The following is an 11,837-nucleotide window of genomic DNA, read 5'->3' as shown; positions in this document are numbered from 1 at the left end:
GAGTCAGTTTGTTAGTATGTGATTGTTTTGGGTGGTTGTTTTCTGTATATCCATCTTTTTTTTGATTTACACCACGTGGAATGAATAAAACAATTATACTTCTTATATTCATGAAGGTTATTTTTTTTCTCGTTCTTATATGTTAATTGATTGTTAATATTTGAGGTTGAGATGACTTACATTTTTGGAAATAAGCAGGTATTTATGATTTTTGTAAGATTTTTTAAGTATGTGAAGTAGGTTTTGTAGGATATGTAAAGTATGTGTATGATTTTTAAGTAAAGATTTTTAGTATGTGAAGTAGGATTATAAATATGGGTCGTAGGTATTTATGATATGCAAAGTAGATATTTTTAATAGGTGAAGTAGGTGTTTAGTACATATAAAATAGGCGTTTATGTTATGTAAATTTGAGGTTTTTATAATGTGTAGTAGGTGTTTATGATTCATGATGTAGGGTTTAAATATATTTGAAGTAGAGGTTTTTACATTGTATAGTGGCTGAGAAGAAATCATTCCTCAATTCGATATACCACTTGTGATGTGTTTTATATAAAAGATCAAAGCATTTGTAAAAGTCTTTGTTCTTTTTCATGTTATAAGTTGTGATCATGTCGAAAATTCGAATAAGATAAGATTTATTTAACAACTTAATTCTAAAAATAAGCATCGTGAAAATTTAATTCCCAAAATAAGCGTTCGTACATCCAAACCTAGCTTTGGAGTAAATCGCTGACCCTAATAGCGAAAGACAAAAAAAAATAAAAAAAAAATAAAAGTCATAAGTCGTTGTTACTAAAAGCGACTTAGGATGTTGACCAGTCAACTCCTTAAATCGCTGTTAGTAACAGCGACTTAAAGGTTAACTGGTCAACTCCTTAATCTCGTAGGTTGGAATGAGGAAGTAACTGAGAACTGAAAACTTAAAACGCATTAAGTCGCTGTTGCTAACAGCGACTTAAAAAAAAAAAGATATATATATATATATATATATATATATATATATATATATATATATATATATATATATATATATATATTTTAAGTCGCTGTTAGTAACAACGACTTACTTCAAGGCTAGGTTTGGATGTACGAATGTTTATTTTGAGAATTAAATTTTCACGAAGCATATTTTTGGAATTAAGATGTTAAAACATCTTATTTTATTCAAATTTTCTGATCATGTAATCCCAACACCGTTCAAATTTGTACTCACTATTGCAACCCAAATCCAACAAATACTTTTGGAAAGCATTCTTAAATTCCGCATTTCTTTAATGATGACATATTCAGCTGCACTTTTAACAAGTGCTACAAGTTCCATCTATGCTTAGCATCTAGAAAGAGCAGAGATGTTACAACTAGATATAGTTGGTTTTTAATCTATACAAAGTAGGTATTTTACAAAGATGCATAATAAAGATAGTCAATTATTTCTATTTTATTATTTGTTATTGCAAAATCTAGATTAATGTTGACACTAAAAACTTATTATAACGTAACTTACTTAAAATTGATAATACCCATTTAAATGATTTTTATCTTTTCATCAGCAATAAATGCATAATCGAATATACCAGTACTCTAATGATTATTAATGCCTACAATTGATCCACAAATGAGATTGCATCAATTTGTTAGATATGTTGTATTAAATGTTACAACATCCCCATACAATCTTTTATTTTTCTCTCATTCATACGATCACATCAAAATGAAGTTGCAAGTTGGCCTTATTCATTTAGCAGTAAAAAATTGACAATTTTCACTACCTCCTGTATTATTTGATCAATTGTTGTTTGTGGATCTCCACCCTTTTTAGCCTTCATCCTTAGCCTTTTTTGTTTCAGATTACAACGAATCCAAATCATAAACATATAATATACATACCATAAAGAATTTCTTTAAACATATACTTGCATGGAATAAACACCTACCACACATCCCTTAAACACCTATTATACACATTTTACATAATATAAACACCTACTTCACATATCATATATTACTTCAATTATTATTAGCACCTACTTCACATACTCATAACCCTACTTTAAATATCATAAAGTCCTACTTAAAATAAAATAAACTACTTTACACATTTATAAACACCTAGATCCAACTCATACTCATCCCTAGTTTTCTTTTACCCTGATGACGATTTTAACTATTTATAGGATAATTAAATTCCCTATCCTGTGCACATAGAAATTCTCTAGCCTATCCAAAGGCCCCAATCAAATTCCTTATCTCCTGCATGTAGAAATTCTCTAGTCTATCCAAAGACCCGATTCAAATAAACATAAAACAAAATAAAAATAAAAAATCTTAGCAAACATTAGCTCTCTTGAAAGCTGTTGATCATTTGGCTCGAGTGAAAAACACTGCTAACATCAAGACTTCACAAACGAGAATAGAATCTTGGACAGCAATAATAACATTAAAAAAAGAAGGTGCATCAGAGTTCGACAGACAATTCCAGAATGAAACCAAATCAAATGATATTTACATCCATTTACATTTTGATTAGTGAACAAAGCAAGTAAGCAAACAATTATTTGAGTTTCAAAGAGCCTTTAGCACAAACTTACTGCTATGATGAACCCCCTGAGCAGCAAGTTTCAGCACAGCACGGCTTTGGTACAATCTGCATAGAGGAATGCAAGTGAGAAACAAGAATGGTGCATATCAAACATTGTCGTTCAAGTTAGCAATTCATAATATCGAGCAAAGTTGGGCAAAGAATAAATGCATTGGATGGATCCTGTTGAAAGTGAAAGTAGTAAATGAAGAAAATCCCAATCCTCCATTTCCCTTCTTTCGTTTCCCTCCATTTATCCAATCCAAACATTGGGTTAATACTCCCAAGATATGAGATAAGCATAGCTGCATAGGCTACTCAAACCCAAAAAAATCGATGTATGGTACATTAATTGAAAGGTTCTGAGTTGTGACTCTGTCGATAGTGAAAGTAGCACATGATCGTTCCACAATGCAACCAGTGCATCATCATTCACATGGAGTAATAAATAAGTGTGACCGCTGAGACTAGGGAGAAGAGAAATAAAAAAAAAAGAAAAAGAGGGGAAAAAAAGAAGCAAAAAACGTAAAGTGCCCCCCTTTCTCAGCCATCTCCACCACCCGCACTTTTCCCTTCCCTTTGCCACCACAACCAGCCCTCAACTCCACCACAGTCAAAATTAAATAGTTTTCTTTTCAATTTTTCTAGTAAGATAATTATCAAAGAGAGGAATCATTCTGTTTTAGAATTTTTGACTTTCCTTGTTTGCTTGATCACTAGTAACAAAGTGAAAACCCATAGAACGATACCAACCAGCTATATCATGGTTTTGGGAATTGTTTTACATTTCATTTCTGTTAAAAGAAAGCATTCCTTCCGTTCCTTAAAGAAGTTCTCACAAGGAATGTTTACGGAAATTAAGAAAAATAGAATCTTTTAGATGGTGGATATAATATTTTATTGAGTAATAAATTTGATAGAGGAAAAGTGGGGACCATAAACATTAAAAAAATATTTATAGAAAATTAGTGGAAGAAAGGACTACAACAATTAAAAAAATATTTTTATAAAGTTAGTGGAAAACATGTGAGGACCATAAGCAATTAAGCAGTATAAAAATGTTAAAATGAAGTTAATGAAAGGTATGTGAGGACCATAAGCATTATTAAAATATTAAAATGATGATGGACAGGTTAATTTTGACCAGAAATTGTGATATAAAGAGAAATATTCTTTATGTGAACAACAAATGGAACAAACCAAAATAACAATGAAAACAACTTTAAGAAATGGAGGGAGTATAAAATTGTGGAGAACTAAAAAACATATAACCCTAGTAAAATCTCAAGAAAATAAACAAGAAAGAATTAAAAAAAAAAATCAACTGACCCCGCCAGAGCAAGTCCCCAGGTAGCAAGGGCGTAGAACATCTTCCCAGCGTGCCATATGCTCAACATTCTCTCAACCTTGTTTAGGCCACCAAGTGAGCTTGTCACAACTGCAATAGACAAAGCCACAAGTCAATTCTGCACAGAATACTACATAGTACATACAACTTCGCAACACTTTAAAGCAAAGCATAATTTGCTACAGCAGGAATCAATTAGAAAAACACCTCAGGGACAGTAGTTTCAATCTTGTATTCCATAATTAGATCACGAAGACCTAATGAAAACAGCAGACATCTATAATTCGCTTAAGGAGCCGCCAAAGAGCTCCTTGTAGCCAACTTCGGAGCTCCTTGAGAAGGCTTTCAGATTATATTATATCATAAAGAAAAAACCAAAGATCGGCACTCAAAACAGATTTAATTTTCAAAGAAATAACTGCATTATAAGAACTATCAGAGTAGACTAGAGGTCATGAAGTCGGCAAAAGACCTGGATGGCTGCTATCACATGCTGAGCAAGCTAGAACAGTAATTTCCTTTCAAGGAAATACCACAGTGATATGTCATAAGGTTGCGGCAGTTCTTTCAGCCTACCCCATCCCCAAAGCAAGACAGTTTTAAATTGTTATTAACTCAACGAATAGGTCATAGAATTTGGTAAAAAGTGAGAAGCGAAAATGATTATGATGTAATAAAAAAAATTCTAGCCATGGCAAACTATAGGATAGTTGCTTTGCTGTATCCTATCATACTGCCCACGCTCAATAAAATTGATATTTCGGGAAAACCGAAGGGCTAAAGAGCAAATGCAACTTACTTTTCTGTAATTGCTCTGGAGTCAATTTCTGCAATTTTGGATTTGACACGATGCATCTGGCAATAAAGTTGGCCACACCATCTACAACATGTTCCTCACATATTATGACATAACTTTCGTCGTCTATACCACTGCGTTCCTCACTGGTTCCAGGAACCATAGAATCAGTGACCCACACCCACCAACTGGGTTCTTCTTGATCAACATTGATTAGAATATCAACAGCTTCCAAGTCTTCACCTGCCCCGCAACGACACCATAGAAAAAAAAAATAGGAACTCAAATACTAAGTAGGTGATACTTTATGAATTCCTCACTTTTCCAAGTCAAAAGCCCCAATTACAAATGACAGCATACCTGAAGGCTCTTTGAAAGGGAACTCATTAGCGGTTCCGTTCACTGAACCCTCACGCAACGACTGAAGTCGAGTCAAGAAGCTTTCAGAATCTACAGCCGTTACAAGACGCTCATGTAGCTGCATGCGCAATAGAGAATATAAAATGAAATCAGCTAAACCACACTCTGATACAGAGTCACAGAAATACAAGAAATCACCAACTATCAAGGTACATAAGAGATGTTCCATGAAAGAGTTCCACCGCCATATCAAAGAGAGAAATATGGATGATTTCTTACGGCTCGACTCCACTATCACCAGCTAATTTCTGGTAAGAAAAGTCATGCTTATGGAGAATAGTATATCTTGTACCAACAAGATGTTTACTCAAACGTTTGTTCCATTCATCATAACAAGCAGCAAGCCCAGCAAACTGGAACATTCTAAGAGCATGTTTGGCTTGCCATAGCCACAAATAGAAAATGGTTACAGTCAAGCAAATACGTTATCAGCTATTTGGTTGGCTATCTTAGACAACTGTTTCCATTGACTAAAGGTAACAGATCCCACCCATATTTTACTGCCCTAAAACAAACCGTTTCCTGACTCTAACCCTAACTTATCCTCAGTCCTTAATTTATCGTCCCTCGTCATTTACTTCATCTCTTAGCTTGTGATCGATTTTCATGAAACTGATGACTATTTCTTCCTCTCTTCTGGCTCCATTCTGTTTTCTGTTTTATAAATTTTCTACTCCGGATTTATTCAACAGATTTGCAAAGTGGAAGCAACACACATCCCAAAGTCATGATGCTCAAACACGGGTAAATGCGTAGAGCTCAGGTAAGGGAACCAACTCATCAAGTTCTAAATTTTAAAACTCGAGCACCTAATCTAGAAGGGTCCAAAGTTCAATTTTGAAATAATGATTTTTTTTAATTAGAGCTTTTCACGATTAAGACATAAAATATTTTTTAAATAGTTTTTGTGACTAAAAGTTATATTAAAATAATAATAATAAACATAGGAAATGGGACTAACAAATACTCTCCGGATGTTAGTGTGGGAAGATGAAAGGCAGATTAAAATTTTTTTAAATGATAATGGGTTGTCAAGTAGTCCACAAATAAAGACAACTTTCATCGAATTTCCTCTCTTTTTCGATCCACTTTCTCTATCTCCTCCTCCTTTGTGGTCACTATATCCCCTTTCTCACTCTCCTCTTCTTATCTCCTTTCTTTCACTCCTCCTTTCTGCATTCCCTTTTGGTTTAAGCTCCACTCTACATCCTCTTTATCTCTCCTCCATCTTGGGCATCCCCACACACTCTTGCCTCTCTACATCCCTTTTCTTTCCCTCATCCTCTCTATAGTTCTCTATGCCTCCCCTTTGTCTCTCTCCTTTATGCATCTCGTTTATATCTCTCCTCACTCCATTATGCTCTTCACTAAAAGATTATTCTTGTCTGGTGCCTAATTTTCATATCTAATGTTTTTGAAACCCTCGCATGTGTTCCTCTCTTTTGATAACACGTACATTTTCACCATAAAGAGTCTTACCCATATTCTATATCCATAACTAAATAATGAATCATGTCATGGCAAGGGAAAAGTGAGTCCAAGTACCATATCACACGTCACAGCGCCAAAGCCTTAGTCCTAACATATAAGGCGTATTGCATATACCAAAACAGACCAATGTGAGAGCTTGTTGGTAACAGAGATAGTATTATTTCGGTCATATCTAATATTAATATAGGACCAAGATAATCAATTCTAGTAACCATCCTTTATATTGTCCTCCATTCATTATTATTTATTAACATATACTCTTGTAAATCCTAAGTTTTCATTCAAACATAACCTTCCAAATACCTTCTACTCTTTCAAGCTTTTCAAAGTTTCAACCTTACACTTGTTTAAGTGGTGTTGCAACACATAACCAAATAAACGTAGATAATTTTCTTTTATTTAACCTTCTAACATCTTTGACTTCAAATCTACTCACGTCTTTGCGTTTTATCCTTTATCTCTTCTTTAATTTTACTTTGAAAAATATTATATTCATTCTTTGATAATTGGAAAACAAAACTCCAGTTTCCATATCCAAGTTCAATCCCATGGTTTATTTTCAAAAAACAATTGGGTCCAATATTTTAACCTTCTCTAATTTTAGTTCCAAATGTAATCTAATTGGCCTAGTCATACAATAAATAAAGCCTTGCTACATAAAACGCTTTCATTAAAGAGAGAATAGGAATGCATAAACTATATTGTGGTAAGCTAATATTTAGCTCACTAGTGAGACACCCCAAATGCAAAGATCTATCCATAAAGTGAGTGTTCATGAATAATACTTCTTCATCTCCACTTCAAGTTTAAAATTCCTTCTGCACGCTTACTAATGCACTAATTCAATACTTGATATCTCTAATTGTGCTTAAATAAAAACTAAAAAAATTAATTTTAATAAAATTAACATTGAAAAAAATCAAATAAAATTTCATTTGACTATGTTTTAACTTAGAGAATAAGAATAAAAAACAAATGAAAAGTGATAAGTGAATAGTGAAAAATCTTAAATGACACTCGAAATGGATAGGAGGGAGTATGTCCCATGAACATGGTATCTCCGCGAACAAAAAGTCTTGAACCACAATGTATTCTATAACTTAGTGTGATTAATGAAGGAATTGTCTTTATACGTATTCCTAATATCATCATTGTTTGCTAAAATGTATTATGTCATAGAAAAGGGAGTATTCCAACAAATAAATGTAAAATCTTCTCTAATTCTTTAAAAATGTAAAATGATCATCTAAACTTAATAAAAAAACACTATCTTTTCAATAATGTTTGATTTGATTATTGAATTTGTTCATGAATGTGATAATATGAGCTAAATCTTCTCTCACTTCACTATTGACCGAAGGCGGGGGTCTCATTATTGTTTTCTAATTGATTGCTTCTAGATCTGGGCTTGAAATAAGTCTAAATCTAAATAAATTAGGTTTAGACATTTCAAGAAATTTTGTTCTTTCTATATATCCGTCAATTCTCCTAATGTGTATTAGTTTTCTACATCACATTAACGATATATGTTCTTCTTGTCCCATGGATGTAGCTAACACACTTGGTCACCTGAGAGAAAGAAGACTGCAAATTTTATCGAAGCAAAATCTTCTTAACAATCACAAAGTGAGTCTTGTGTTTTTGGTAAACTTCATAAAACCAAATTTGACAAGAGCATACACAGGACAAAGGGAACACTTGATACATCCATTTTGATTGCTGGGGTCCTTCACGCGTTGAGACTTTATCGAGAAGCACATATTTTCTTTCAATGATTAATGATTATTTAAGGATGACATGGATAATTATAAAGAAGCAGAAAAATGATGTTTTTATAAAGTCAAGCAGTGGAAGGCGTCAAAGAACACTAAAAGGCTTCTACTGATAATGGTTTAAAGTTATGTTGTTCTAATTTTGATGAATTTTGTAAGGATGAAGGAATTTCTCGACATCATACAGTTTGAAAAACAACACATCAAAATGATGAAGCATAACGCATGAACCGGACACTATTGGAAAGAGCTAGGTGAATGTTTTTCAATGCTAAGTTACCTAGAAGTTTTATGGTAGAAGCAGTGAGCATCACATGCTATCTGATTAATCAATCACCTCATACAGGTACGCAAAATACCTTATGAAGTATGGCTTTGATTACACAAATTTGAAGGCTTTTGGTTGTAATGCTATTTATCACGTGAGTGAGGGTAAGGTAGAAACAAGAGCAAGGAAAAGAGAATTTGTAGGATATGGGGATGGGGAATAGAATCTGGTCACCATCTAAAAAGAGAGTGATTTGGAGTAGAAATGGTGTATTTGATGAAGATACTATTCTTAGACCAATTGAAAAAGGCAGAGAATATAGTTTGACAAACAAACAGGTGGAGCTTGAGATACAACATGAACATCAAAATGTAGATGATGTGGGACAGATCCCATAGGTCGAAGACATAGGAAGTGGCATGGAAGAGTCTACATGTGCATAATGGAGGAAAATATCCATGATCGTCCAAAGAGAGTCGCTTGAGCACCAGTGTTGCATAAAGACTATGTTGTGGCATATGCATTTCACGTGCTGAGGAGATGGATTCATATGAGTTATACACCTATAGAGAAGAAGTTGTTGCAGGTTTTGAATCAACCTAGTGGCTTCCTGCTATGGGCATGAGATGGATAATTTACATAAAAATAATACTTGGTCACTTGTCAAACGATCACATGGGCAAGAAGATTGTTACTTGTAAAGAGGGAAATTCACAGGCTGAGGGTATTAGATATAAGGCAAGACTAGTTGCAAGAGGGTTCACTGAACAAAAAGGTATAGATATGATGAGTTTTCTCACCAGTGGTTCGACACACTTTCATCAGGGTGTTACTAGCAATATTTCACAACAAGATCTAGAACTTGAGCAACTAGACGTCAAGATGACTTTCTTACATGAAGAGTTAGAAGAAGAAATCTATATGTCTCAACCAGAGGGTTTTCAACAACCAGAAAAAGAAGGTTGGGTTTGTAAGTTGAAAAAGTCTTTATATGGTCGTGGTATAAAAGATTTACAGTTACACAATTGAGCTAAATTATAACAAGAGTCCGTATGATTGTTGCGTTTATCACAAAAGGTTAGAAGATGCTTCTTATATTTACTTGGTCCTATATGTAGATGATATCCTCATTGCTCCTCGAACAAAGAAACTAAAAGGTCGAGTTGGATATGAAGGATTCAGGTGGAACACAAAAAATCTTAGGAATGGAGATCACAGGGATCGGGATCAAAAGAAGCTTTTCTTGTCACAAAAAATTTATATTCAAAAGATATTGCACAAGTTTGATATGTCTACGGCAAAACCCTTGAGTACTCCTAGTACAAATAATGTACATTTTTCCCTGTCGCTCGCACCACAATCTGAAGATAAGAAGGTGTAAATGGCTTGTGTTCCTTATTCCAGTGTAGTGGGTAGCTTGATATATGCTATGGTATGCACTAGACCTTAGTGTAGTTAGTGGTTTTTGTCTAATCCTAGATCACTGGCTAGCTGCATAGCGAATTTTTCACTATTTGAGAGGTACATCTAATGTTAGTCTCATTTTTGGAAGAGATATAGAAAACTTAGTGGCTGGTTATTGTGATTGTGATTATGCTACACAACTGGATAGTAGAAGATCAATGACTGGTTATGTGTTCACTCTTTGTGGTTCTGTTCCGTTTTAAGTTGGAAGGCTACTTTACTGGCAATAGTGACATTATCAACTACTGAAGCAATAGTACAAGGCATTTACAAAATTTGCAGAAAAGGAAATATGGTTGAAGAATCAAGTTAGTGATCTTGATCTACATAATGGTCACCGTTTATTGTGATAACTTGGGTGCAGTAAGTATTTCCAAAAATCAAGTACACCATGACAGAACTAAGCACATTAATGTACGATATCATTGCCTTAGAATTGAGAGGAGATTAAGGTGAAGAAGATTGGTGATATGTTCACCAAGCCGGTACCTCAAAGCCAATTTCAACATCATATGAACTTGCTAAATATCACACGTGTGTGAGCCTTTAGGAGCATTATGGGTTCTTAGGAGAATTTTAAGTTATTAGAAGCAATCTGGGTGACATGGAGATTCTAGCATTATTTGCGCATCTAGTTTTGTATTTGTTCCGTTGAGAAGTTTTAACTCAAGGTGGAGTTTGTGATAATAGGAGCTAGATTATCTTTCTCTCAATTCACAGTTGTCCGGGGCGGGGTCTTGATACTTTTCCGGTTGATTGTTTCTAGATCTGGGTTTGGAATAAGTGTAAACCTAATTAGGTTAGATTTAGTCATTTCAGTAAATTTTATTATTTCTGATTGCATATAATACGTCAATTCTCCTAATTTGTATCAGTTTTCTCCATCACATTAATACTATTTGTTCTTCATGTCCAGCGGAGGTAGCTAATACATTGGTAGCTATGTGTGAATTATATTATTGCATTTGTTTTTCGTTGTAACAACGAAGAATTTTTTCGCACCTCGCAATGACAAATCAAGAGTTCATCTTCTGCAATCCAAATTCGAACGATGGGGTGTTTGGCAAAATAACTTACTTATTTAGATATAATTAGAGGGATGGTTAAACTAGCCAAGGCTAATGTTCGGTAAACCAACAAAGCAGCTTATTGTTATGAATAAGCTGTTAGCAGATTCAAAATCAGATGGCAAATCAGTCACTGGCTATCAGTTATTCGTCAAACACCCAATAATTTTGACCCACGTGAAATCAGGCCAAATAAAACAATCCCAAATTATTAGAAAAATATAAAAACGAATCACAAAGTGAACCAAGACCTAACAATGAGAGGGGAAAATCAAAAGTGAAGAACAAGCTTACATCAGTAGGGCAATCTTTGAGGAAACAAGGAGAAGAAGAGATATTATCAAGAAGTTTCAAATTCTGCTCCAATAATTCCTTCAAACGCTTGTTTTCGTTACGGAGATCCTCGAGTTCATCGGAAGAAGTATGAGGATGATTGGATTTGTTGTGATGGATGAATTCAGCAGTAGACCAAGCAAGTTCTGCAACCTCGACGACGGTCTTCGCTACCTCAACCGCTTCTCTTGCGTGCCCCATCGTCTATTGTGAATGTGAAGCAGATTACAAAAGATCCCCGACCCGACGGTATATTTCAGGAAAAGTTAAGTTTAATAATAGAATTTTTTTGTTAAT

The 11,837-nt window shown here is 34.2% G+C and overlaps 1 protein-coding gene across 1 annotated transcript; it reads right to left on the bottom strand.

The window, feature by feature from the left end:
* Positions 1 to 2,400: 2,400 nt before the first annotated feature.
* Positions 2,401 to 11,793, bottom strand: LOC130810455 (uncharacterized). Its single transcript, XM_057676527.1, has 5 exons — positions 11,502 to 11,793; positions 5,086 to 5,203; positions 4,729 to 4,968; positions 3,911 to 4,019; positions 2,401 to 2,647 (listed from the first exon to the last, which is right to left on the bottom strand). The coding sequence occupies exons 1-5, from the start codon at positions 11,739 to 11,741 to the stop codon at positions 2,566 to 2,568; spliced, it is 789 nt and encodes a 262-aa protein (XP_057532510.1). The 5' UTR covers positions 11,742 to 11,793; the 3' UTR covers positions 2,401 to 2,565.
* Between the last annotated feature and the right edge of the window lie 44 nt (positions 11,794 to 11,837).

This window comes from Amaranthus tricolor, chromosome 4, assembly GCF_026212465.1.
Source record: "Amaranthus tricolor cultivar Red isolate AtriRed21 chromosome 4, ASM2621246v1, whole genome shotgun sequence".
NCBI lineage: Eukaryota > Viridiplantae > Streptophyta > Magnoliopsida > Caryophyllales > Amaranthaceae > Amaranthus > Amaranthus tricolor.
Note: the sequence above shows the minus strand (reverse complement) of the source record. Positions and strands in the feature narration are given on the sequence as shown.